A 27,489-nucleotide genomic window follows, 5' to 3' on the forward strand; every position below is an offset into this window, starting at 1 on the left:
TCCCAAAATGAGGGGGGGGGATCTCTGGGGGTCTCTGAGGAGATTTTGGGGCCTCTCGGGGGGTCTCTGGGGGGTCTTTAGAGAACCCAAAGGGGGATCTCTGGGGGTCCCTGAGACAATTGGGGTGTTTTTGGGGGGTCTCTGAGTGTTTTTTTGGGGGGTCATTGAGTGTTTTTTGGGGGGGTCTCTGAGGTTTTTTTTGGGGGTCTCTGAGCGTTTTGGGGGGGGTCTCTGAGTGTTTTTTGGGGGTCTCTGAGTGTTTTTGGGGGGGGGTCTCTGAGTGTTTTTTGGGGGATCTCTGAGTGTTTTTTGGGGGGTCTCTGGGTGGTTTTTTGGGGGGATCTCTGAGTGTTTTTGGGGGGGTCTCTGAGTGTTTTTTGGGGGGTCTCAGTGTTTTTTGGGGGGTCTCAGTGTTTTTTGGGGGGCTCCATTAAAGGCTGTGACTCCCCCCACAACGACCCCCTCGCACTGACTCTCGCGCCGGCGGCCCCGGGGGGGTCGCGGACCCCCAGGAGGGTCCCAGAAGGGTCCCAGAAGGGGCTTTTGGGGGGTCTCGGGGGGTCTTTGGGGGGGCGGAACCAAAAGGGGCGGAACCCGCGGGCGGGGGGAAGGCGGCGGAGCCGGAAGCGGCCGGAAGTGACGCCCCCCGGAAGTGGCGCCGAGCACGCGGCCGGGATGGGGCGGCCCGGGAAGGTCCGGGGGCGAAAATGGGGCAAAAAGGGGCAAAAAGGGGCAAAAACGGGGGGAAAGGGCGCGGAAAGGGAGGGGGTGGGAGAGGGGAGGAGGGCGGGGAATGGAGGGGAGGGGGAGAAGGGGGGAAATGGGGCGAAATTGGGTAAAAATGGGGCGAGAATTGGGCGAAAATGGGGGAATTTGGGGTAGGAATGGGGGGGCGGCGGGGGGGAGGAGGGGGGAGGGGGGGAGGGAGGGGGGAATGGGAGGGAGGGGGAAAATGGGGCAAAAATGAGGAAATTTGGGGGGAAATGGGGACGGGGGGGGCGGGTTATCCCAAAATTTGGGGGTTCCGGACGCTCCGGGGGGGGTTGGAGGGATTGGGGGGGGCGGGCTATCCCAAAATTTGGGGTTTCCTGACACCTCGGGGGGGTTGGAGGGGTTGGGGGGGGGCGGGTTATCCCAAAATTTGGGGGTTCCTGGCACTCCTGGAGGGGTTGGAGGGGCCGGGGGGGTCCCGGTTGATCCGGGGGGGGGGAGGGAGCGGGAGGGGAAGGTCCCAAAATTGGGGATTTCCAGCCCTTCCGGGCTCCCAAAAGCTGCGATTGGGAGCCCGAAGGTCCCGAAATTTGGGGTCTCTCTTCCCCCCCTTTCCCCCCTCTCCCCCCAGAGCCGCCACCAGCGGCGGGAACGCGCCGTGGCGCGGGAGCGCGCGGAGCGCGAGTTCGGGTCGGTGCCGCACTCGTTCGTGTTCCCGCGGGGCAGAGTCGGGAGGAGCCTCCGCGGGCTCGGGCAGGACCTGCGCAGGGTCATGGAGCCCTACACCGCCCGCGCCCTGCAGGTCGGGGGCCGGGGGGGGCTTTTCATTTATTTTATTTATTTTAATTTATTTTATTGATTTAATTTATTTTTATTGATTTTATTTATTTTTATTTCTTTTTATTTATTTTATTTATTTTTTTATTTTATTTATTTATAATTTTTAATTTTATTTTATTTATTTATAATGAATTTTTTATTTTATTTATTTTTATTTATTTTTATTTAATTTATTTACAATTTTATTTTTTGTTTATTTATTTATAATTTTTGTTTTTTATTTTATTTATTTATAATTCTAATTTTTTATTTTATTTTTATTTATTTTATTTATTTTTATTTATTTTTTATTTTATTTATTTATAATTTTTGTTTTTTATTTTATTTATTTTTGTTTATTTATTTTTATTTATTTTATTTATTTTTATTTATTTTTATTTATTTTATTTATTTTATTTATTTATGTTTTTATTTTGAAATTTTATCTATTTTTATTTTATTTTAATTTTTGTATTTTTATTTTTAATTTATTTATAATTTTTATTTTTTAATTTTATTCATTTTTTATTTTATTTTAATTTTTGTATTTTTATTTCTTAACTTTTGTTTATATTCTTTAATTTATTTTTATTATTTTTAATTTTTATTTATATTTTTAATTGATTTTTATTTTAAATTTTTATTTATATCCTTTTATTTATTTTTATTGTTCTTATTTACATTTCTAATTTTTTAATTTATTTTTTTTATTGCCATTCTTATTGCATTTATTATTTTTGTTTATTTTTATTTATTTATTATTCATTTATTTTTATTTGTTTCCAATTTGGGTTCCCAGGTCCAGAAGGGCAATTCCCTGGAGGATTTTTATATTTTATTGGTTTATATTTATTTATTTTTATTTGTGTTTAATTTGGGTTCCAGGTCCGGAAGGAAATTCCCTGCAGGATTTTTATTTTTTATGGGTTTTATATTTATATATTTTGATTTATTTCCATTCCCAGGTCCGGAAGGGGAATTCCCTGCGGGATTTTGATTTTTTATGGGGTTTATATTCATTTATTTGTGTTTAATCTGCATTCCCAGGTCCGGAAGAACAATTCCCTGCAGGATTTTGATTTTTTATTTTTATTTATTTTTATTTGTGTTTAATTTGGATTTTCAGGTCCGTAAGAACAATTCCCTGCGGGATTTTTATATTTTATGGGGTTTATATTCATTTATTTGTATTTAGTCTGCATTCCCAGGTCCGTAAGAGCAATTCCCTGCGGGATTTTGATTTTTTATGGGGTTTATATTTATATATTTTGATTTATTTCCATTCCCAGGTCCGCAAGAACAATTCCCTGTGGGATTTTTATTTTTATTTTTATTTATTTATTTTTATTTGTGTTTAATTTGGATTTTCAGGTCCGTAAGAACAATTCCCTGCGGGACCTGGTGGCCGTGGCCGGGCCCTTGGGGGTCTCCCATTTCCTGGTGCTCAGCAAGAGCCCCTCCAGCATCAACCTGGTCAGGGGGCACCCCAAAACAGCGGGGGGGCTGGGGGCATTCGGGGGGTCTGGGGGCATTTTGGGGGGCTGGGGGCATTTTGGGGGTCTGGGGTCATTTTGGGGGGGTCTGGGGGCATTTTGGGGGGTCTGGGGGCATTTTGGGGGGCTGGGGGCATTTTGGGGGGGTCTGGGGTCATTTTGGGGGGTCTGGGGGCATTTTGGGGGGTCTGGGGGCATTTTGGGGGGGCTGGGGGCATTTTGGGGGGTCTGGGGTCATTTTTGGGGGGTCTTGGGTCATTTTGGGGGGGTCCAGGATCATTTTTGGGGGATCTTGGCTCATTTTGGGGGGGTCCTGGATCATTTTGCGGGGTCCTGATTCATTTTGGGGGGGTCTTGGAACATCTTGGGGGGGTCCTGGATCATTTCTGGGAGGTCCTGGATCATTTTGGGGGGTCCCAGAACATTTTAGGGGGGTCCTGGTTCATTTCTGGGGTGTCCTGGCTGATTTTGGGGGGGTCCTGGCTGATTTTGGGGTGTCCTGGCTGATTTTGGGGGTGTCCTGGCTGATTTTGGGGGTGTCCTGGCTCATTTTGGGGGGTCCTGGCTCATTTTGGGGGGTCCTGGCTGATTTTGGGGGCTCCCAGGGGACGTGTGTCCCCCCCAGACTCAAATGATGAAAGGATTTGGGCTGAATTGGGGCCGTTTTGGGGCCGTGATGCTCCGAAGTAAACGCTCTGATGGGTCTGGGGGGGGTCCCGGGGGGGCTTTGGGGGGTCCCAGGGATTGGGGGGGGGCTCCAGGTTCCCAAAATTCCCTGGAATTGAAGCTTTTCCTCCCCCTTCTCCCCCCCCCCAGAAGCTTTTCCGGCTCCCAGGGGGTCCCACCCTGACCTTCAAAGTGCTGCAGGTGGGTTTTGGGGGGGTTTTTTGGGGGGTTTTGGGGGGTCTCAGGGGGGCTTTTGGGGGGTCTTTGTACCCCTGACCCCCCCCAGCATTCCCTGCTCCAGGACTGGGGGGGTTTGGGGGGTCTGAGGGGGATTTTAGGGGGTTTTGAGGTATTTTTGGGGTGGTTTTGAGGTTTTTGGGGTGGGGGGTTTGGGGTGTTTTGAGGGCATTTTTGGGGGGTTTTTAGGGGCATTTTTGGGGCAGTTTCACAGTGTTTCCTGGGGGTTTTTTAGGGATGTTTTTGAGGTGTTTTAGGGGTTTTTTTAGGGTGTTTGGGGGTGGTTTTCCCCCTTTCCCCCTTTCCCAGTATTCCCTGATCCGGTACCTGGTCTCTGCTCTCCGGAGTCAGGAGCAGCTTTGGGGGGTTTGGGGCTGGTTTTAGGGGTTTTTTAGGGTATTTTGGGGGTATTTTGGGGTGATTTCCCCCCTTTCCCTATTCCCAGTATTCCCTGATCCGGGACGTGGTCTCCGCGCTCCGGAGGCAGGAGCAGCTTTGGGGGGTTTGGGGCTGGTTTTAGGGGGATTTTAGGGTATTTTGGGGGTATTTTGAGGGTATTTTAGGGTATTTTTAGGGTATTTTGGGGTGATGGGTGATTTCCCCCCTTTCCCCTTTCCCAGTACTCCCTGATCCGGGACGTGGTCTCTGCTCTCCGGAGGCAGGAGCAGCTTTGGGGGGTTTGGGGCTGGTTTTAGGGGTTTTTTTAGGGTATTTTTAGGGTATTTTGGGGTGATTTCCCCCCTTTCCCCTTTCCCAGTACTCCCTGATCCGGGACGTGGTCTCTGCTCTCCGGAGGCACCGGATGCACGAGCAGCAGTTCTCCCACCCCCCTCTCCTGGTGCTCAGCAACTTCGGGCTCCCCCAGATCCACGTCAAGCTCATGGCCGGGATGTTCCAGGGGATGTTCCCGGCCCTCAACGTCCACAGGGTCCGTGGGGAGCCCGGGAATTCGGGAATGCTGGGGGGGGGGCTCTGGAATCTTCCCTGCTCCTTCTTCCCCTTCCTCTTTCTTCTCTTCCCCATTTTTTTTCTCTTTTTCCTCTTTCTCTTTCCTTCCCTTTTCCTTTTTCTCCCTTTTCTTTTTCTCCCTTTTCTTTTTCTCCCTTTTCTTTTTCTCCCTTTTCTTTTTCTCCCTTTTCTTTTTCTCCCTTTTCTTTTTCTCCCTTTTCTTTTTCTCCCTTTTCTTTTTCTCCCTTTTCTTTTTCTCCCTTCCCTTTTTCTCCCTTTCCTTTTCCTCTTTCCTTTTACTCTTCTCCCTTTTCCCTTCTCTTTTCCTTTTCCTTCTTTTCCTTCTTCCCTTTTCCTTTTCCTTCTCTTCCTGTTTCCCTTTTCCTTCTCCTTTCCCTTTTCCTTTTCTCTTTTCATTCTCCTTCTCTGTTCCCTTTTCCTTCCCTTCCCTTCTCATTTCCATCCTTCTCTTCCCTTCCCTTCCCAAACCTTCCTTCCCAAACCTTCCCTTCCTTTCCTTTCCCAAACCTTCCTTTCCCAAACCAAACCTTCCCTTCCCTGCTGTCCCTGTCCCATTCCCATTATCCCATTATCCCATTATCCCATTCTCCCCTTCCCTCTCCAGGTCAATCTCAACTCCATCCGTCGCTGTTTGCTCCTCACCTTCGACTCGGAGTCGCAGCTCCTGGAATTCCGGCACTAGTGAGCCCCTTCCCTGGATCCCCCAATCCCATTATCCCATTCCCAGCTCCTGGAATTCCGGCACTAGTGAGCCCCTTCCCCATATCCCCCCAATCCCATTATCCCATTCCCAGCTCCTGGAATTCCGGCACTAGTGAGCCCCTTCCCCTGGATCCCCCAATCCCATTATCCCATTCCCAGCTCCTGGAATTCCGGCACTAGTGAGCCCCTTCCCTGGATCCCCCAATCCCATTATCCCATTCCCAGCTCCTGGAATTCCGGCACTAGTGAGCCCCTTCCCCAGATCCCCCATCCCCATTATCCCATCCCCATTGTCCCATTCCCATTATCCCAATCCTGTTCCCATCCCCATTCCCATCCCCATTATCCCGTTCCCGTTGTCCCGCTCCCGTTGTCCCACTCCCGTTATCCCATCCCCGTTATCCCAATCCCACTGTCCCAATCCCGTTATCCCATCCCCATTATCCCATCCCGTTATCCCACCCCCGTTATCCCAATCCCGTTATCCCATCCCCATTGTCCCATCCCCATTATCCCATCCCGTTATCCCATCCCGTTATCCCAATCCCGTTATCCCATCCCATTATCCCATCCCCATTATCCCAATCCCATTATCCCGCTCCCGTTGTCCCACTCCCGTTGTCCCGTTCCCAGCAGTGTGAAGGTGGTTCCCGTGGGGGTCAGTCGGGGGCTCCGGAAGCTTCTCCAGGAGAAATTCCCCAACCTCAGTCGGCTCCAGGACGTCAGTGACCTGCTGCTGGGGTGAGGGGGGACACTGGGGGGGCATTGGGGACATTGGGGGGCATTGGGGGGACATTTGGGGGCATTGGGGACCCCCAGGATGTCAGTGACCTGCTCCTGGGGTGAGGGGGGACATGGGGGGGACATTTGGGGACATTGGGGACATTGGGGGACATTGGGGACATGGGGGGGGACATTTGGGGACATTGGGGACATTGGGGGACATTGGGGACATTGGGGACATGGGGGGGGACATTTGGGGACATTGGGGGACATTGGGGGGACATTGGGGACATTGGGGGGACATTGGGGACATGGGGGGGGACATTTGGGGACATTGGGGACCCCCAGGACGTCAGTGACCTGCTCCTGGGGTGAGGGGGGACATTGGGGGACATTTGGGGACATGGGGGGGACATTGGGGACATTGGGGGGGATGTTGGGGACAGGGGGACTTTGGGGGGGATTTTGGGGACATGGGGGGGACATTGGGGACATTGGGGAGGGGACACTGGATGGGGAGGGGGGGACACAGGACAGGGAGAAACGGGACACGTGAAGGGGGGACATTTGGGAATGGGGGTGACACGGGGACCCTGTGTGACCCCGGTGACCCCGTGTGACCCTGTGTGACCCTGTGTGACCCTGTGATGACCTCGGTGACCCTGTGTGACCCCGGTGACCCCGTCCCTGTCCCCAGGGAGGTGGCCCTGTTGGAGAGCGAGGCCGAGCAGGGAGGGGACATGGGGGTGCCCTGGTGACCCTGTGGTGACCCCAGTGACCCTGTGGTGACCCCGGTGACCCTGTGTGACCCTGTCCCCAGGGAGGTGGCCCTGTCGGAGAGCGAGGCCGAGCAGGACGGGACCCACAACGTGCTGGAGCTGCCCCAGGACTGCGCCGGGAGGGGCAACCAGGGGGGACAACAGAGCGCTGTGAGGCTGACTGAGGTGACACTGGGGACACTGGGGACACTGGGGACATTGGGGACATCAGGGAACCAGGGGGGACAACAGAGCGCTGTGAGGCTGACTGAGGTGACACTGGGGACACTGGGGACATCCTGGGGGCATTGGGGACATTGGGGACATCCTGGGGACATTGGGGACATCCTGGGGACATCCTGGGGACATTGGGGACACCAGGGGGGACAACAGAGCGCTGTGAGGCTGACTGAGGTGACACTGGGGACACTGGGGACATTGGGGACACCAGGGGGCATTGGGGACATCCTGGAGACACTGAGGTGACACTGGGGACATTGGGGACATCCTGGGGACATTGGGGACACTGAGGGGACATTGAGGACACCAGGGGGCATTGGGGACACTGGGGACACCGAGGGGACATTGGGGACACGAGGGCCGGGTGCCAGGTGCCCCCCGGGCTCCCTGACGTCCCCCCTGTCCCCCCCCCGTCCCCAGATCGGGCCCCGCCTGACGCTGCAGTTGGTGAAGGTGGAGGAGGGGCTGGGCCAGGGCAGCGTCCTGTACCACGGGCTGGGTGAGTGACACACCTGGGACACCTGGGACACACCTGGGGATACACCTGGGACACACCTGGGACACAGCTGGGACACACCTGGGACACAGCTGGGCTGGGCCAGGGCAGCGTCCTGTACCACGGGCTGGGTGAGTGACACACCTGGGGACACCTCGGACACCTGGGGACACCTGGGACACACCTGGGCATGGGGAAACCCCTAGGTTGGGCTGGGTGAGTGACACACCTGGGGGGTCTCACCTGTCCCTGGGGGTCTCACCTGTCCCCTGAGGGTCTCACCTGTCCCCAGGGGTCTCACCTGTCCCCGGGGGTCTCACCTGTCCCCTGAGGGTCTCACCTGTCCCCAGGGGTCTCACCTGTCCCCAGGGGTCTCACCTGTCCCCTGAGGGTCTCACCTGTCCCCAGGGGTCTCACCTGTCCCCCTGTCCCAGTGCACAGGTCGCAGGAGGAGCTGCAGCGGCTGCAGCGGCGCCGGGAGCAGAAGCTGCAGCTCAAGGCCCAGCGGAGGCGGAAACAGGAGCAGGACCTGGAGAGGAAACGGCACCTGAGGCACCTGAACAGGTGAGGGGGACGCAGGTGACACCCCCAGGGGAGGGCAGGGCAAGGTGACACTCCCAGGTGTCACAGGTGACACTCCCAGGTGAGGACAGCGCTGGGATCAAACCTCACCTGTCCCCTCACCTGTCTCCTCTCACCTGTCCCCTCTCACCTGTCCCCTCACCTGTCCCTCACCTTTCCCCCTTCACCTGTGCCTTCTCTTGTCCCCCCTCACCTGTCCCCTCACCTGTCTCTCACCTGTCCCCCTTCACCTGTCCCACTCACCTGTCCCCTCTCACCTGTCCCTCACCTTTCTCCCTTCACCTGTGCCCTCACCTGTCCCCCCTCACCTGTCCCTCACCTGTCCCTCACCTGTCCCTCCCCTCTCACCTGTCCCCCCTCACCTGTCCCTCCCCCCTCACCTGTCCCTCCCCTCTCACCTGTCCCCTCTCACCTGTCCCCTCACCTGTCCCTGTCCCCCCAGGGAGCGCAGCCTGGCCGGGATGCGACGCCAGCAGGGCCAGGCCAGGCCAGGTGAGGGTGCCAGGACAGGTGAGGGTGCCAGGACAGGTGCCAAGGAGGGCGACAGCGACGTCGAGGACCCCGGCGCACCTGAGCCAGGTGTGGCCACGCCCTCGGAGGACGAGGACGACGCCGAGTACTACAGACAGGAGGTGGGGGAGGAGCCCGACACAGGTGAGTGGGGGGGGGAACAGGTGAGTTTGGGGGGGGACAGGTGAGTTTGGGGGGGACAGGTGAGTTTGGGGGGGGTTGGGGGGTTACAGGTGAGTTTGGGGGGGGGACAGGTGAGTTTGGGGGGAGTCTGGGGGGTTACAGGTGAGTTTGGGGGGGTGGGACTGCCCCCCCTTTTCCCTCTGGAGGTGGTTGATGACACCAAAAAATTCCTGAATTTCCATGAGTTTGGTTCAAAGTAAACGCTCTGACACCTCCGGAACGGCCCCGAAACTGCCCCTTTTCACCCCAAAACTGCCCCTTTTCACCCCAAAACCGCCCCTTTTCACCCCAAAATTGTCCTCTTTTCACCCCAAAACTTGTCCCTTTTCACCTTTTTTCGCCCTTTTCTCCCCAGATTTGTTCCCCACCAAGAGGAAACGAAGCCCCTCGGGCGCTTCCCGACCCCGGAAACGGCGGAGGCAGAGCCGGGAGACCCCGAAATCCCACCCAAACACCCCCAAATCCCACAGAAAGACCCCGAAATCCCACCCAAACACCCCCAAATCCCACCCAAACACCCCCAAATTCCACAGAAAGACCCCCAAATCCCACAGAAACAACCCCAAATCCCTCCCAAACACCCCCAAATCCCACAGAAACAACCCCAAATCCCACCCAGAACACCCCAAATCCCACAGAAACAACCCCAAATCCCACCCAAAAAACCCCAAATCCCACAAAAACACCCCAAAATCCCACCTGGGAACCCCCAAGTCCCACCCAGGGACCCCAAAATCCCACCCAAAAAACCCCAAATCCCACAAAAACACCCCAAAATCCCACCCGGGACCCCCCAGATCCCACCCAAAGAACCCCAAGTGCCACAAAAACCCCCCAAAATCTCACCCAGGACCCCCCAAATCCCATAAAAACCCCCCAAAATCCCATAAAAACCCCCCAAAATCCCACCCAGGACCCCCCAAATCCCACCCCAGGCCGAAGGTTCGGGGGCAGCTCCTGGGGAGGAGGAAAACCGGGATTTTCCAACGTCCTGGAAGGGCCAGAAAGGGGAAAAAGTAAAAAAGGAGAAGGAGGGAATGGGGACCCCCCCAAATCCCATTTCCAGGGGGAAGGGAATTTGGGGTCCTGGATTTGGGACCTCTTGGATTTGGGGGGATCCCCCCTGGAATTTGGGGGGTTCTCCCTGGATTTGGGGGTTCAGGGCCCTTCCCAAATAAAGGATGGAAAAGCCCCTCCAGGTATGTCCGGTGTGTGATATTTTGGGGTCTCTTTGGGGGGTATTTTGGGATATTTTGGGGGTATTCCGGGGTGTTTTGGGTCCCTTTGGGGGGTATTTTGGGGTCTCTTTTTGAGGGGTATTTTGAGTGTGTTTGGGGGTATTTTGGGGGTTCTCGGGGGTGTGTGTTGGGGTATTTTAGGGCCCCTTTGGGCTATTTGGAGATGTTTTGGGGCTGTTCGGGGCTGTTTTGGGGCTATTTCGGGTCCCTCCGCGGGGTCAAAGGTCGCGCCCCCCCTCCCCGCTCCACCCACCCAACCAATCACACCCCTCAACCTTCCCCCTGCCCCGCCGCACCCAATCACCAGCTCGGACACAACGCCCCCTCAGACTCACCCAATCACACCCTCCGACACATCCCCCCCCTCGAGCACTCCTCCAATGGGGAGGCGCGTTGCTGGGGGGGTTTGCCCGGCGGGTGGCGGCGGCGGCGGGGCCAAGATGGCGGCGGCGGTGTCGGGGAGCGGGCCCGGAGCGGGGCCCGGGCGGGAGCCCCGAGCGGCGCCCGAGGAAGGGCCGGCGGGGCCCGGGCGGGAGCCCCGAGCGGGGCCCGAAGAGCCGCCGGCGGGGCCCGGGCGCGCCCCCGAGGAGGAGCTGCCGCCGCTCCCGCCCGCCGAGGTGCGGAGCCGCCTGGAGCGCAGCGCGAGGCAGTTCCGCAACCGGCGGAAGGTGCTGATCAGGGGGTTACCGCCCGACGTGACCAACCAGGTGAGCGGGAGCGGGAACGGGAACGGGAACGGGGCTGGGATCGAGGCTGGAGCTTTTCCCTGACACCCCAATCCCCCTTTTTTACCCCCGCCCCCCACCAAAATTCCTGGGAATTTTTCCTGTTTTTCCAGGAGGTCCACGACCTGCTGAGTGACTACGAGCTCAAGTACTGCTTCGTGGACAAGTACAAAGGAACGGGTGAGGAACAGCCCCTGGGATTCCGGGAGCAGCCCCTGGAGCTCCGGGATCAGCCCCTGGAATCAGACCCCCCAGTGACAGGGGGTCCCTTGGGAAAGGGAACAACCCGGGATGCTTCTCCAAGCCCCCCTTTTCCCAGAGATCCTTCCCTTTCCCAAACCCCCTTTTCCCAGCGACCCCTTCCCTTCCCAACCCCCTTTCCCTTTCCCTCCTCATCCCTTTTTCCCTCATTCCCAGCCTTCGTGACCCTGCTGACCGCAGACCAGGCCTCCTCTGCCATCCTTTATTCCCATTTTTCCCCATTTTCCCTGTTTTTCCCAGCCTTTGTGACCCTGCTGACAGCTGACCAGGCCTCCTCTGCCATCCTTTATTCCCTGTTTTTCCCATATTTTCCCTGTTTTCCCAGCCTTTGTGACCCTGCTGACTGCAGACCAGCCCTCCTCAGCCATCCTTTATTCCCTGTTTTCCCATTTTTCCCAGCCTTTGTGACCCTGCTGACTGCAGACCAGGCCTCCTCAGCCATCCTTTATTCCCTGTTTTTCCCCATTTTTCCCTCATTCCCAGCCTTTGTGACCCTGCTGACCGCAGACCAGGCCTCCTCTGCCATCCTTTATTCCCTGTTTTCCCCATTCCCAGCCTTTGTCACCCTACTGACCGCAGACCAGGCCTCCTCAGCCATCCTTTATTCCCCATTTTCCCCATTTTTCCCCATTCCCAGCCTTTGTGACCCTGCTGACCGCAGACCAGGCCTCCTCAGCCATCCTTTATTCCCTGTTTTTCCCATTTTCCCCCATTCCCAGCCTTTGTGACCCTGCTGACTGCAGACCAGGCCTCCTCAGCCATCCTTTATTCCCATTTTCCCTGTTTTCCCAGCCTTTGTGACCCTGCTGACTGCAGACCAGGCCTCCTCAGCCATCCTTTATTCCCATTTTCCCTGTTTTCCCAGCCTTTGTGACCCTGCTGACTGCAGACCAGGCCTCCTCAGCCATCCTTTATTCCCTGTTTTTCCCATTTTCCCCCATTCCCAGCCTTTGTGACCCTGCTGACTGCAGACCAGGCCTCCTCAGCCATCCTTTATTCCCATTTTCCCTGTTTTCCCAGCCTTTGTGACCCTGCTGACGGCAGACCAGGCCTCCTCGGCCGTGCGCCGCTTCCACGGCTCCGTGCTGCGCTCCCGGGAGCTGCGGGTGCAGCTGCAGCCCCGGACTCTCTGCTGTGCGTGGCCAACCTGCCGCGGCTGCTGTCGCAGCAGCGCTTCGAGGAGCTGGTGCGGCCCTTCGGGAACGTGGAGCGCTGTTTCCTGGTGTACAGTGAGAGGACAGGGCACTCCAAGGGCTACGGCTTCGTGGAGTACATGAAGAAGGACTCGGCGGCCCGGGCCCGCTCGGCGCTGCTGGGCCGGCGCCTGGGCACCCGCAGCCTCTTCGTGCACTGGGTGGAGTCGGCCCAGCCCGGCCCGGAGCTGCTCCACTCCCGGTGTCTGTGCGTGGAGAAGCTGCCCCACAACTTCAGCGACCTGGACAGGCTGAGAGGGGTGTTCGGGGGCCGTCAGGGAGCCAACGTTCTGTCAGGTGAGGGGGAAACAGGGAGAGGGAGCCAACCTTCTGTCAGGTGAGGGGGAAACAGGGATGGGGAGAGAGGGAACATGGGAATGGGGAGAGGGGAGAGGGAGCCCACCTTCTGTCAGGGGAGGGGGAAACAGGGAGAGGGGAGAGGGAGCCAACCTTCTGTCAGGTGAGAGGGGGAAAGGGGATGGGGAGAGGGGATAGGGAGAGAGAAACATGGGAATGGGGAGAGGGGAGAGGGAGCCAACCTTCTGTCAGGTGAGGGGGAAAAGGGGAATGGGGATAGAGAGCCCACCTTCTGTCAGGTGGGGGGAAACAGGGATGGGGAGAGGGGGAACATGGGAATGGGGAGAGGGGACGGCCTGGGGAGAGGGGGAAAGGGGATGGGAAGAGGGGATGGGGTGGGAAAAGAGGAAAAGGGGTTTGGGAGGTTGGGAAGAGGGAGAAAGGGGAAAGGGGGTTGGGAGAAGGGGAGAAAGGAGTTTGGAGAGGTTGGGAAAAGGGGGTTTGGGAGCAGGGAATTGATTTGGGAAGAGGGGAGGGAGCTGGGGGTGGGGATTTGGGCACAGAGGGGTTCAGGGCTGGAGGGGGATTTTCCCTCTCCCCCTTTTCCTCTCCCTTTCCCCCCTCTCCTCCCCCTCCCTCCCCCCTCTCCCCCATCCCCTGCTCCCACTCCCTGTTTTCCAGCTGGCCTACGGCCCGGACGGGGCCCCCAGGGGCTTTGCTGTCCTGGAGCTGGAGTCCCCGGAATGGGCCGAGCGGGTCCAGGAGGCCACGGACGGGATCCCCCTGGCCGGGAACCACATCCGGGTCTCCTTCTGCGCCCCGGGGCCCCCGGCAGGAGCACCCTGGCTGCCCTCATCGCTGCCCAGGCCACGGTGGGGAGCAGTTCCTGGGAATTGGGGAGCTCAGGGAATGGTGGGAATCGAGGGGATGGAGTGTGGGGATTGAGGGAATGTGGGAATTAGGGGATGGGGAGGAGCTGGGAGACCAAAGGAATCCCATCCTGGCAGGAGCACCCTGACTGCCCTCATCGCCGCCCAGGCCACGGTGGGGAGGAATTCCCAGGGATTCCTGGGAATGGGGGAGCCCAGGGAATGGTGGAATTGAGGGAATGTGGGAATTAGGGGATGGGGAGGAGCTGGGGAACCAAAGGAATCCCATCCTGGCAGGAGCACCCTGGCTGCCCTCATCGCAGCCCAGGCCACGGTGGGGAGGAATTCCCGGGATTCCTGGGAATGGGGGAGCCCTGGGAATGGTGGGAAGGGATTCCTGGGAATGGGGGAGCCCAGGGAATGGTGGGAAGGGATTCCTGGGAATGGGGGAGCCCAGGGAATGGCGGGAATTGGGGAATCGAGGGAATCTGGGAATTAGGGGATGGTGAGAAACTGGGGAACCAAAGGAATCCCATCCTGGCAGGAGCACTTTGGATGCTCAGGACATGGTGGGAAGGAATTCCCGGAATTGGGGAGCCCAGGGAACTGTGGGAATTCAGGGAGTACGGGAATGGGGGGGAATCTGGGAATTTGGGGGGGGCTGGGAATTAAGGATGCACAGGAATTGGGGAAGCAGAGGGATTGGGGGAACCAGAGGGATTGGGGAAGGAGAGGAATGAGGGACCTGCAGGAATGGGGGAACAGCTGGAATTAGGGAAGTGCAGGGATTGGGGAACCCCAGGAACTGAGGAATCCCAGGAATCAGGGAACCACAGGGATTGGGGAGCCCCGGGATTCCTGGGGGGATCTGGGCTGTTCCTGTGCTCCCGGGGCCGTAATTCCCGGGGTTTTTCCCGGTTTTCCAGGCCCTGAACCGCGGGAAGGGGCTGCTCCCCGAGCCCAGCATCCTGCAGATCCTGCAGAGCCTCGGGAATCCCACGTCCCTGCAGCTGCTGCTGCCCGCCCTGCTGCACCCCGGCAAGCAGGGTAGGGAATTCCCGGGAATTCCGGGGGGGAAACTCCCGGGGAGGGAATTCCCGGCCCCGGGGGCTTCCTCCCGAGTCTCTTCCCAGCAGGAATTCTGGGAGCTGCCCCTTCCCTGCCCCTGGTGCCCAGCCCGGCCCTTCCCACGGCGCTGCTCCAGCTGGCCCTGCACGGCCATTCCCAGGTAATTCCCACCTGGAATTCCCTGCCCTGGAATTCCCCCCCCCCAGCCCTGCACGGCCATTCCCAGGTAATTCCCACCTGGAATTCCCCCCCCTCAGCCCTGCACGGCCATTCCCAGGTAATTCCCACCTGGAATTCCGCCCCCTCAGCCCTGCACGGCCATTCCCAGGGAATTCCCACCTGGAATTCCCTGCCCTGGAATTCCCCCCCCCTCAGCCCTGCACGGCCATTCCCAGGGAATTCCCACCTGGAATTCCCAAATCCGGGGTTTTTCCCAGAGAGAAGAGGGAGGGTTGAATCTTCCCGAAGCTTTTCCCAAATTTCTTCCCAAACCTCTTCCTGCTTGGCTTTTTCCCCCCTTTCGGGTGGGTTTTCCCTGTTTTTTTTCTGACCTTTCTCCCTGAAGGGTTTTGGGGTTTTTTTTGGGAATTTCAGGGGAATTCCAGAATTCCCCATTCCTGCGGCTCCAGGATTGGATCCAGCAGGGAAAAATCCCAACCCCTCTTCCACCCCGTCCCTTTTCCAAACCTCTTCCCACCCCGTCCCTTTTCCCAGTCCCAGCCCTTTTCCCGCCCTGGGTCTCCCATGGGACAATCCGGCTTTTCCCGCCCTTTTCCCCGCCCTCATCCCGCCTTTTGTGCTTCCAGAAGCCGGGAATTCTGGGGGACTCCCCGCTGGGCTCCCTCCCCCTGGGCCTGGCCCCAGCCCAGCCCCCGGGAAGCTCCTGGGAGACATTCCCGCAGGTAATTCCCAGGATTCCCGAGGGTAATTCCTGGGATTCCCGCAGGTAATTCCCGGGATTCCCACGGGTGATCCCGGAATTCCAGCCCTCGGCAGCCAGGAATCTCCCCCTGGGCCCCAGGGAATTTTTCCCCCTTCCCTGGGATTTTCTGGAGGGGGGAGGGAGGAGCAGGGGGGGTCTGGGATGGGCTTTTCCAGGTGGAAGAGGATCCCAGGATCCCTCTCCTGGTTTTCCCCCCTCCAACCTCTTCCCACTGGGATTTGTTTTTTTCCCACTTTTTGGAATTCCCTCTTCCCACAGCCCTGAAAAGTTTGGGGTTGTTTGTTTGTTTTTTTTTCCGGAAAATTCCTTTGGAATCTTTGGGGGGAATTTTTTTTGGGGGGGAAAATTCCTTTGGAATCCTTGGGGAATTTTTTTGGAAATTTTATTTTTTGGGGGGAAATTCCTTCGGAAATTTTATTTTTTTTGGGGAGGAAATTCCTTTGAAACCTTTGGGAATTTTTCGGAAGTTTTATTTTTTGGGGGGGAATTCCTTTGGAATCCTTGGGAATTTGGGGGGGGGGTGGAATTTTCTTTTGGGGGGGGTGGGTGGAATTCCTTTTTCCCCACAAAAAACCCCCCGTTTTTCCCGGGAATTCCCTCCTCCTGCCGCCCCCGGGATTGGCTCCAGGTGGGAACTGCAGCCCTTTTTCCAAGGAAAGCCCTTTTCCAAGGAAATCCCTTCTCCCTGTGCCTCCAGGGGGGCCCCTGCCCGGGGACCTGGCGCAGGGACCCGGCAAATCCGCCGGGATTCCCGCCGGAACGTGGCCCTGGCGTCCTTCCTGGCCCAGGGGGGGGAGCGGGACAGGCTGGGAGCGGGAACGGGAGCGGCCGGGACCCCCCTGGGAGCCCCCCCGCCCTGGGACACGGAGCAGCCCTTCCCAAATCCAAGGGAGAGGTGAGGAGAGCCCCGGGATACGGGGGGGACGGCTGGGAATAGGGGTGGGGAGGGCTGGGAATGTGGGATGGGGACAGCTGGAATAGGGGTGGGGACAGCCCAAAATGTGGGATGGGGACAGCTGGGAATAGGGGTGGGGACACCCCAAAATATGGGATGGGGACAGCCCAAAATGTGGGATGGGGACAGCTGGGAATAGGGGTGGGGACACCCCAAAATGTGGGGTGGGGACACCCGGGATACAGGGGGGGACGGCTGGGAATAGGGGTGGAAATACCCCAAAATATGGGATGGGGACAGCTGGGAATAGGGGTGGGGAGGGCTGGGAATGTGGGATGGGGATGGCTGGGAATGTGGGATGGGAACAGCTGGGAATAGGGGATGGGGACACCCGGGAATCTGGGATAGAAACACCCCGAAATCTGGGATTGGAACACCCCAGAATCTGGGATGGGGACCCTGAAATCTGGGATGGAAACGTTGGATGGGACTCCCAACTCCAGGACCCCCCAAACCCCCTTAGGGATCCCCCAAAACCCCCTTTAGACCCCTCCAGGACCCCCCAAACCCTTTTGGGACCCCCCTGACCCCCTCTGTGCCCCCCCAGGTGTCTCTGCTGGGGGAGCCCCCCAAGGAATTCCAGCTGCCCCTGAACCCCTTCCTGAACCTGCGGAGCCTCCTGCCCGGCCCAGGTGAGAAAACTGGGAAAGGGCCTTTTTTGGGATCATTCCAACCCTTCCCAACCCTTCCCAACCCCTCCTAACCCTTCCCAACCCTCCTGCCCATCCCACGTGAGGGAAAACTGGAAAAGGCCTTTTTTGGGATCATCCCCTCCCTTCCCAACCCTTCCCAACCCTTCCTGACCCTCCTGCCTGGCCCAGGTGAGAAAACTGGGAAAGGGCCTTTTTTGGGATCATTCCAACCCTTCCCAACCCTTCCTGACCCTCCTGGCCCAGCCTGGGTGAGGGAAAACTGGGAAAGGGCCTTTTTTGGGATCCTTCCCCCCCTTCCCAACCCTTCCCAGCCCTTCCCTCCCTTCCCTCCCTTCCCTCCCTTCCCACCCTCCTGCCTTTTCCAGGAGCTTCCAAAGGGTTCCAGGGCAATCCCGGGGCCCTGGGGGGTCCCTCAGCCCCCCCCCGGGGCCCCCCCAGCGACCCCCCCCTGCTGCCCCCCCCCTCCGGAGACGCCTTCGGATTCGACTTCCAGACGGTGGGTCGGGAATTTTGGGGGGAGATCCGGGAATTTTGGGGGAGATCCAGGGATTTGGGGTGAAATCCAGGGAATTTGGGGGGAGATCCAGGGAATTCGGGGGGAGATCAGGGATTTTGAGGGGAGATCCGGGATTTTGGGGGAGATCCGGGAATTCGGGGGAGATCAGGGATTTTGGGGGGAGATCCGGGGATTTTGGGGTGAAATCCAGGGATTTGGGGTGAGATCCAGGGATTTTGGGGTGAAATCCAGGGATTTTGGGGGGAGATCGGGGGATTTGGGGGGAGATCCAGGATTTGGGGTGAGATCCAGGGATTTGGGTGAGATCCAGGGATTTTGGGTGAGATCCAGGGAATTCGGGGTGAAATCCAGGGAATTTGGGGGGGTTTTAGGCTTGGGAGATTCCCTGAACTCCCTGCTTTTCCTAGGCCTTTGGAATTCCAGCTGCTGGGTTGGGAATTTGGGGTGAAATCCGGGATTTTGGGGTGAAATCCAGGGATTTTGGGGGGTTTTAGTTTTAGGAGACTCCCTGAACTCCCTGCTTTTCCTGGGACCTTGGAATTCCAGCTGCTGGGTGGGAATTCGGGGTGAAATCCAGGATTTTTGGGGGGTTTCAGACTCGGGACACCCCCCCCCCCATTTTTTCCTGGGAATTTGGGAATCCCACTTTTCAACCCCCCCTTCCCCTGGTTTTCCCAGCAGGATTTGGGCTCCAGGATTTTCCCCCAAACCCGAGACCCCTCCGGGCCCCTCCTGGGGGGCTTCGGGCCCGGCAGGAACAAGGTAAAAACCCCTTTTGGGGGGATTTGGGGGAATTTGGGGGCTCCCCCTTATTTTTAGGGGAGATTTTAAGGGTCTCTCCCTGTTTCTGGGGGGATTTGGGGGTTTCTCCCTTTTTTGGGTGGATTTCAGGGGGATTTCAGGGGGGATTTGGAGATTTTCCCCCTTTTTTGGGCTGATTTCAGGGATTTTCCCCCTTTCTGGGGGGATTTCAGGGGGATTTCGGGATTTTCCCCCTTTTTTGGGTTGATCTCCGGGGGATTTCAGGATTTTCCCCCAATTTTTGGGTTGATCTCGGGGGGATTTCGGGATTTTCCCCCAATTTTTGGGTTGATCTCCGGGAGGATTTCGGGATTTTCCCCCAATTTTCGGGTTGATCTCGGGGGGATTTCGGGATTTTCCCCCAATTTTCGGGTTGATCTCCGGGGGATTTCAGGATTTTCCCCCAATTTTTGGGTTGATCTCGGGGGGATTTCGGGATTTTCCCCCAATTTTCGGGTTGATCTCCGGGCTCTGCTCCCCCTGCAGGTCCCGTCCCCCTCCCCTGCCTTTGACAGGGGGGTTTTGGGGCCCCCCCTGCCCCCCTTTTTCTCGGGCTCCCCCAGTTCCTGCTTCTCCAGTGGGGTCCAGGCCGGGCTCAAGCAGAGCCACCTCAGCAAGGTGAGACCCCAGGGGGGGACCCCAACCCCTTTGCCCCCAGTTATCCCTTTTTTAATTCCATTTATCCCCCTTTTCCCCCATTTATCCCATTTTATCTTCCATTTTCCCTCATTTATATCCCATTTTTAATTCCATTTATCCCCCTTTGCCCTCATTTATCCCCTTTTCCCTCATTTATCTCGTCTTTTCTTCCATTTTCCCCATTTTCCCTCATTTATCCAATTTTTCTTCCATTTATCCCCTTTGCCCTCATTTATCCCCCTTTTGCCCTCATCCCCTTTTCCCCTCATTTATCCCATTTTTCCCCTCATTTATCCCCATTTTCCCTCATTTCTCCCTCTTTTCCCCCCATTTCTCCCCCTTTTCCCTCATTTTTCCCATTTTCCCCTCATTTATCCCCCTTTTCCCCCCATTTCTCCCATTTTCCCCTCATTTATCCCCTTTTCCCTGATTTATCCCATTTTCCCCTCATTTATCCCATTTTTCCCCTCATTTATCCCATTTATCCCCTTTTCCCTCACTTTTCCCATTTTTCCCTCATTTCTCCCATTTTCCCCTCCCTTTTTCCCTCATTTATCCCATTTTCCCCCCCAGCCCCTCGGGATCCCCCCGAGTTCCCCGGAGCCCGTCCTGCCCTTGGGACCCTCCACCCCCCACCCCAAGGTACCAAAACCCCCAAAACAGCCCCAAAAAAGGGGGGGGGGATTTTTTTGGGGGGTGGGAATATTTATATATTTTAATATATTTTTATATTATATATTTTAATATATTATTTATATATTTTAATATATTTTTATATTATATATTTTAATATATTATTTATATGTTTTAACATATTATTTATATGTTTTAATATATTATTTATGTTTTAATATATTTTGTATGTATTTTAATATATTTTATATATTTAATATATTTTAATAGCAAAAAAACTTAAGTAGCAAAACAAACATTTTAGTAAACAAAATTTTAACAGGCAAAATTTCATTAATTTCAATTTTATCAACTTTAATTAATTTTTATTAATTTTTAATTTTAATTCCGACAGTTAATTTTATTTCTTTTATTAATTCTAGTAACAAAATTTTAACTAGAAAATTTCAATTTTAATTTTAGCAATTTTGATTATCTTTTATTTACTTTCTTATTTTGATTTTAACAGTTAACTTTATCCCCTTTATTAATTTCAGTAACAAAATTGTAACAGGCAAAATTTCATTGATTTTAATTTTATCAATTTTAATTATTTTTTATTAATTGTAAAATTTTAATTCTAACAGTTAATTTTATTTATTTTATTAATTTTAGCAGCAAAATTTTAGTAAAAAATTTCATTAATTTTAATTTTATCAATTTTAATTATTTTTTATTTTTTTTATTTTAATTTTAACCGTTAATTTTTATTTCTTTTATTAACTTCAGCAACAAAAATTTTAACAGGCGAAATGTCGTTAATTTTGATTTTATGAACTTTAATTAATTTTTATTCGCTTTATTTTAATTCCAACCATTAATTTAGTTGCTTTTATCGATCCTACCCCCTAATTAACTGCTCTCCTCATTAATTTCCCCCAGCTGCCCCGGGGGGGCACAAACGTCCCTTCTCCCACCTGCTGCCGTCCCCGGAGCCGAGCCCCGAGGGCTGTTACGTGGGGCAGCACTCCCAGGGGCTGGGGGGGCACTACGCAGACTCCCACCTCAAGAGGAAGAGGATCTTCTAGGGGGACCCAAAACACCTGAAAATACCCAAAACCAGCCCAAAAAACACCCAAAAAACACCCCAAAAACAGCCCCTACGCCGACTCCCACCTCAAGAGGAAGAGGATCTTCTAGGGGGACCCAAAACACCCCCAAAAACAGCCCAAAAACACCCCAAAAAACACCCCCAAAACAGCCCAAAACCAGCCCAAAAACCACCCCAAAAACAGCCCAAAACCAGCCCAAAAAACACCCCCAAAACAGCCCAAAAAACACCCCAAAACCAGCCCAAAAACAGCCCCAAAAACAGCCCCTACGCCGACTCCCACCTCAAGAGGAAGAGGATCTTCTAGGGGGACCCAAAAACACCTGAAAATACCCCAAAAACAGCCCAAAAAACACCCAAAACCAGCCCAAAACCAGCCCAAAAAACAGCCCCAAAAACAGCCCAAAAACCACCCCAAAAACAGCCCAAAACACCCCAAAAACACCCCAGAAACACCCCAAAAACAGCCCCAAAAACAGCCCAAAAAACACCCCAGAAACACCCCAAAAACACCCCAGAAAACCCCCTACGCCGACTCCCACCTCAAGAGGAAGAGGATCTTCTAGGGGGACCCAAAAACACCCGAAAATACCCCAAAACCAGCCCAAAAAACAGCCCAAAACCAGCCCAAAAACACCCCAGAAAACAGCCCCAGAAACAGCCCCAAAAACACCCCAAAATACCCCAAAACCAGCCCCAAAACCAGCCCAAAAACAGCCCCAAAAAAATACCCCAAAAACACCCCAAAAACCCCCCCAAAAACCCCAAATCTGGGACACAAAAGGGGCCCCTGGGGGGGGGATTTTTTTGTAACTCTTTTTGTGGGTTTTTGGTCTTTTCTCGCCCCTTTTGGGGGGTTTTTAAAGAGGTTTTTGGTTTTACCCCACACACACACACACGGAGATTTTGGGGGGGTTTGGCCCCCCCCCTCAAAGGATTTTGGGGGGTTTGAGCCCCCCCAAAAGATTTTGGGGTTTTTGACCCCCCCCCCCCCAAAAGATTTTGAGGTCTTGGAGCCCCTCCCCTAAAAGATTTTGGGGGGTTTTGACCCTCCCCTAAAAGATTTTGGGGTTTTTTTGAGCCCCTCCCCTAAAAGATTTTGGGGGTTTTTGACCCTCCCCTAAAAGATTTTGGGGTTTTTTTTGAGCCTCCCCCCCCCCAAGCAGTAACTGGGCCCCCCCAAAATCGGCCCCTGCCTTAAACCTGCTGCTTTGGGGTTTTTTTGGGAAGGGGTGTCCCTGTTTTTGGGGGGTCTCCCCAATTTTGGGGGGGTCTCCACCCTCTTTTGGGGGGGTTTCCCCCACTTTTGGGGGCCCCTCAACCCTTCGAGGGGGGGGAATCCCCTAAATTTGGGGGAGTTCCCTCCTTTTTGGGGGTCTCTCCTCCTTCCCAGGGGGGTCCCCAACCTTTTTAGGGGGTCCCTAAATTTGGGGTTTCCCTAAATTTAGAGATTCCCTAAATTTGAAGATTCCCTAAATTTGGGGTTTCCCTCCTTTCCCGGGGTGTCCCCCCCCCTTTTTTGGGGGGTCTCCTCCTTCCTGGGGGTGTCCCCCCCCAACCATTTCACTCGTGTGGGGTCGGAGATTTTTTGGGTTCGTTTCACTGGTTTTTGGTGTTTTCTCGTGTGTTTTTCCCCTTTTTTTGTCGTTTTTTAACCATTCCCGGAGCCAATTCCTGCCCTTTTTTTGGGTAAAAAATTGGCTTTTTTTTTTACTTTAAAACTCCTTTATTTTTTAAAAACCCCAAACCCTTCCGGGGGGGCTTCACCTCCCCCTCCCCTCCCACCCCCCCAACAGGCGCTTTTTTGGGGGGGTTTTTTCCCCCCCCTCCCCCTTTTTTGGGGGGTTTTCCCCGGATTTGAGTCGTTCCCTGTTTTTACTGTCTGGATTTGCTGTAGGGGGGGGTCTCGTGTCCCCCCCAAAATCTCCCCCCACCCCCCCCAAAAAAGTAAAGCTTATATTTATATCTCTGCCTCCCCCCCCTCTTTTTTGGGGTTGTTTCGGTGTCGTTTCGTTATTTCTGCGCCCCCCCCCCCCAAAAAAAATTTGGGGGAGACCCTTCCCCTAAATCCCACCCCCCCTAAATCCCACCCCCCCCAAAATCCCACCCCCCCCGGAAGGGCAGGGGAGGGGGCTGGGGGGTCTCTGTGTCCCCCCCCCCCTCGATTTTGGGGGGGTCCCCCCCCGTGGGAACAGGGACCCCCCCAATTGACCCCCCCCAGACCCCAAAGCCCCCCCCAGAGACCACCCTGACACCCCCCCCCCATTAAAGGGTCCCCTGGGTGCCCCCTCCTCACCCCAAACCCCCCAAACCCCCCTGGACCCCCCAAATCCCCCCCCCAATTAAAGGGGTTCCTGGGTGCCCCCCCTCATCCCAGAGACCCCCAAATCCCCCTGGACCCCCCAAGTCCCCCCCCAATTAAAGGGGTTCCCTGGGTGCCCCCCCTCACCCCAAACCCCCCTGGATCCCCCAAATCCCCTCCCAAAATTAAAGGGTCCCCCCCTCCTCATCTCCAAGCCCCCCAACCTCCCCCCCCAATTAGAGGGGTTCCCCTGGGTGCCCCCCCCTCATCCCAAACCCCCCTGGATCCCCCAATTTCCCCCCTTTCCCCCCAAATCCCCCCCCAATTAGGGGGGTCCCGGCTGCCCCCCCTTCCGACAGCCATTAACAGCCTCCCCCTCCCCCATCCCTGCACCTCGGGGGGTCCCCTGAGCGCCCCCCCGCACCCTCCGGACCCCCCCGATCCCCTCTTGGACCCCCCAAATTCCCCCGGAACCACCGGTCGGGCTTTAGGACCCAGCGCCGGCCCCGCGCCCTCGGCCCCGCCCCGGCCCCGCCCCCTCGGCCCCGCCCCGGCCCCTCGGCCCCGCCCCTCCCTCCCGCGGGGTCACGTGGCCGCGGTCACGTGGGGGCCGTCATGGCGGCCTCCATGGCGGCGGCGAGCGGCGGCTCCGTGACGCGGCGGCTGCTGCGGGGGGCGGCGCGGGGGCTCAGCGGGGCCGCGGCCGAGGAGCCCGAGGCGGCCCCGTGAGTACCGGGGGGCTCGGGGGGCGGGCCGGGCCGGGGCGGGCGCTGTCCCGCGCTCGGGAGCGGTCCCGGGGCTGTCCCGGGGCTGTCCGGGTCTGGGGGGGGGTTCCCGGTGCTGTCCCGCGCTCGGGAGGGGTCCCGGGGCTGTCCCGGTCCCGGAGGGGCTCCCGGTATTGTCGCTGTCCCGGGGCTGTTCCCGGTCCCGGTGGGGTCCCGGTTCCAGGGGAGTTTCCCGGTGTTGTCCCGGTGCTGATCCCGGTGCTGTCCCAGGGGGTTCCCGGGGCTGATCCCGGTTCCCGGTGCTGTCCCGGTGTTGTCCCTGTTCCAGGGGGGTTTCCCGGTGTTGTTCCGGTGTTGTCCCGGTTCCCGGTGTTGTCCCGGTGCTGTCCCGGTGCTGTCCCTGTTCCGGGGGGGTTTCCCGGTGCCGATCCCGGTGCCGATCCCGGTGTCGTTCCCGTTGCAGGGTGAACGTGGTGTTCGTGGATCGCTCCGGGCGGGAGGTGCCGGTTCGGGGCCGGGTCGGGGACAACGTCCTGCACCTCGCCCAGAGACACGGGCTGGAGCTCGAGGGTCGGGAATGGGATCGGGATCGGGAATGGGATCGGGAATGGGATCGGGAATGGGGTCGGGATCGGGAACGGGATCGGGAATGGGAACAGGATCGGGAACGGGATCGGGAATGGGATCGGGAATGGGAGACACGGGCTGGAGCTGGGCCGTGGGATGGGAACAGGGGTGGGAATGGGAATGGGGGGCGTGGCCGGGGGTCCCGGGAAGTCCCATTGTTAACGGGGGGGGTCCCGGGGGGAGTCCCGGGGGGGTCCCAGGAGGGGTCCCAGGGGGGTCCCGGGGGGGTCCCGCTGCTGACGGGGGTCTCAGGAGGGGTCCCGGGGGGGTCCCAGGAGGGGTCCCAGGGGGTTCCCAGGGGGGTCCCGCTGCTGACGGGGGTCCCAGGAGGGGTCCCGGGGGGGGTCCCCGGGGGGTCTCAGAGGGGTCCCGCTGCTGACGGGGGTCCCGGGGGCTCCCCCAGGCGCCTGCGAGGCCTCCCTGGCCTGTTCCACGTGCCACGTTTACATCAGTGACCCCCACCTGGGGCGGCTCCCGGCCCCCGACGAGAGGTAACGGCCCCCCCGGGGACCACCCTGAGCCCCCCAGACCCCACAGCCCCCCCGGGGACCACCCTGAGCCCCCCAGACCCCACAGCCCCCCCGGGGACCACCCTGAGCCCCCCAGACCCCACATCCCCCCTCGGGGACCACCCTGAGCCCCCCAGACCCCACAGCCCCCCCCGGGACCACCCTGAGCCCCTGAGATCCCACAAACCCACCCTGACCCCCCATTGACCCCACAGCCCCCCCAGACCCCACCCTGACCCCCCTAAAACCCCCCCAGCCCCTCCCACACCCCAACCCCCAATCCCCCTCCCCATTCCCCCATTTCCTCCCCTCCCCATCCCCTCCCTCCCCCCCTTCAGAGACCCCTCCCCACCCCTCGGGGACCCCCGTGGCCCCCCCAAAGCCCCCCCGTGTGTTCCCCCCCAGGGAGGAGGACCTGCTGGACCAGGCCCCGCTGCTCCAGGAGAATTCCCGGCTGGGCTGTCAGATCCTGCTGAGCCCGGCCCTGGAGGGGGCCCGGATCGGCCTGCCCCGGCTCACCAGGAACTTCTACGTGGATGGGCACGTCCCCAAACCCCACTGACCCCCCCCAGACCCCACTGACCCCCCCCAGACCCCACTGACCCCCCCCAGACCCCACTGACCCCCCCCAAACCCCACTGACCCCCCCAAACCCCACTGACCCCCCCATGAAGGGATGGACACCACCCAAAAGGACGGACAAACCCCCAAAGGATGGACACCCCCAAAGGATGGACACCCCTCCAAAGGCTCTGGATTTGGGATAAGGAACGTTCTGGTTAATAAACAGGGGTTTTTTTGTCTGACCTGGTGCTTGGGGGCATTTTGGGGGGGGTGGGGGGGTCCCTCCCTGTCCTTGGGGGGTCCCTGTCCCACTCTGGGGGTCCCTGCCTTGTCTTTGGGGGTCCCAGCCCCACCTGGGAGGGGTCCTGTCCCCATTTGGGGGTCCCTGTCCCCATTTGGGGTCCCAGCCCCACCTGGGAGGGCTCCTGTCCCTATATGGGGGTCCCTGTCCTCATTTGGGGGGTCCCAGCCCCACATGGGAGGGCTCCTGTCCCTATATGGGGATCCCTGTCCTCATTTGGGGGGTCCCAGTCCCCCATTTGGGGGTCCCAGCCCCACCTGTGTCGCTGCCCCGCCCCGGGGGTCCCTCCCCGCCCCCCCGCAGCTGGGGCTGGTTTAGGGCCGTTCCCGGGGCCGCTCCCGGGGGTCGGGATGGGGGAGCAGCCGCTGTTCCTCGAGGGGCAGCCCCCCGACTTCTCGCTGCTCCAGCGCCTGCTCTGCCTCGAGCCCGAGCCCTGCGACCCCCCCGCGCTCCTCCGCCGCCCCCCGCACCCGGCGGGGCCGCGACCCCCCGGGACCCCCCCAGGTGGGAACCGGGAACGGGGGAACCGGGAACGGGGGAACCGGGGGAGCTGGGGGGGAATTGGGGGTCCCGGGACACGGGGTGGTCCCACCCTGGGGGCTGGAATTGGGGGTCCCGGGACACGGGGTGGTCCCACCGGGGAGGGAACAGGAGGTACCGGGACCCCGCTCCTGTCCCGGGAACCGGGAGAACCGGGAATGGTCCGACCGGGAGGGAATTGGGAGCACCGGGGGGAAGGACCGGGATAACCGGGACTGGTCCCACCGGGAAGGAACCGGGACCCCCGGGATGGCCCCGGGAAGGGGGGGGTGTCCCCACCTCCCCCCCGTTCCCTAACGGCGTCCCCCGGTCAGGGCGGGGGTCCCGGAGCCCCCCCCGCGGCCCCGGAGCCCCCCGGGGGAGGGTCTCACGTTCCTGCAGGAGTCGGTGCGGCTGCTGAGCCCCCCCCGAGCCCCCCCCGGCCGCTCCCGCCGCGCCCCCCGACACCCCGGGGGTCCCCCCGCCGCCCACCGGGACCCCCGAGGCGCTGAGTCTGATCAGCCTCCAGTGCCGGCACCTGGACGGCGGCACCGGGATCGGCACCGGGATCAACACCGGGATCGGGATCCACACCGGGATCGGGATCCACACCGGGATCGGGATCGGCACCGGGATCAACACCGGCACCAGTAACGGGACTGGGACAGGCAGCGGGATCAGCCCCGGGCCCAGTAACGGCCCCGGGATCGACACTGGGCCCAGCCCCGGGTTCGGGTCCGGGCGGCGCCGCAAACAGCCTCTCCCGCAGCGCGGGGCGGACCCCCGGGGACCCCTCGTTCCGGGGGGTGACGCTCCGGATGCGCCTCGGGGACCCCGCGGGGGGCGCGGGAGACACCGGCGAGTGCCCCCTCCTCATCAGCGCCCGCAGGTACGGGACCCCGGGGGGCTCCGTCCGTCTGTCCCGGGGGGGCTCCGTCCGTCTGTCCCGGGGGGGCTCCGTCCGTCTGTCA

At 57.8% G+C, this 27,489-nt stretch overlaps 3 protein-coding genes across 4 annotated transcripts in view; 2 read left to right on the plus strand and 1 right to left on the minus strand.

Moving 5' to 3' along the window:
• The window catches only part of FBXW9 (F-box and WD repeat domain containing 9), a 91,228-nt gene that overhangs the window by 53,706 nt on the left and 10,033 nt on the right, over nucleotides 1–27,489 (minus strand). The window lies entirely within an intron of this gene.
• LOC135408915 (uncharacterized) lies at nucleotides 592–21,079 on the plus strand. Its single transcript, XM_064643848.1, is given in 28 exon segments — nucleotides 592–693; nucleotides 1,343–1,513; nucleotides 2,902–3,003; nucleotides 3,840–3,890; nucleotides 4,684–4,854; nucleotides 5,500–5,576; nucleotides 6,231–6,338; nucleotides 7,141–7,264; nucleotides 7,739–7,817; nucleotides 8,249–8,378; nucleotides 8,839–9,050; nucleotides 9,445–10,106; nucleotides 10,327–11,034; nucleotides 11,166–11,232; nucleotides 12,334–12,432; nucleotides 12,435–12,803; nucleotides 13,485–13,675; nucleotides 14,599–14,719; nucleotides 14,806–14,900; nucleotides 15,547–15,642; nucleotides 16,381–16,578; nucleotides 17,186–17,270; nucleotides 17,657–17,787; nucleotides 18,487–18,570; nucleotides 19,096–19,227; nucleotides 19,822–19,890; nucleotides 20,802–20,963; nucleotides 20,996–21,079. Coding segments are annotated over 27 exon segments (4,497 nt in total). The 5' UTR covers nucleotides 592–675; the 3' UTR covers nucleotides 20,949–20,963; nucleotides 20,996–21,079.
• On the plus strand, nucleotides 23,866–25,940 carry FDX2 (ferredoxin 2). Of its 2 annotated transcripts, XM_064643868.1 has the most exons (5): nucleotides 23,866–23,998; nucleotides 24,462–24,568; nucleotides 25,029–25,116; nucleotides 25,540–25,712; nucleotides 25,754–25,940. In XM_064643868.1, the coding sequence occupies exons 1-4, from the start codon at nucleotides 23,889–23,891 to the stop codon at nucleotides 25,694–25,696; spliced, it is 462 nt and encodes a 153-aa protein (XP_064499938.1). In that variant the 5' UTR covers nucleotides 23,866–23,888; the 3' UTR covers nucleotides 25,697–25,712; nucleotides 25,754–25,940. The 2 variants fall into 2 exon arrangements, with proteins under 2 accessions (XP_064499938.1, XP_064499937.1); XM_064643867.1 differs by having other exon boundaries at nucleotides 25,540–25,940.

Source organism: Pseudopipra pipra, unplaced genomic scaffold (assembly GCF_036250125.1).
Source record: "Pseudopipra pipra isolate bDixPip1 unplaced genomic scaffold, bDixPip1.hap1 HAP1_SCAFFOLD_86, whole genome shotgun sequence".
Classification (NCBI taxonomy): domain Eukaryota; kingdom Metazoa; phylum Chordata; class Aves; order Passeriformes; family Pipridae; genus Pseudopipra; species Pseudopipra pipra.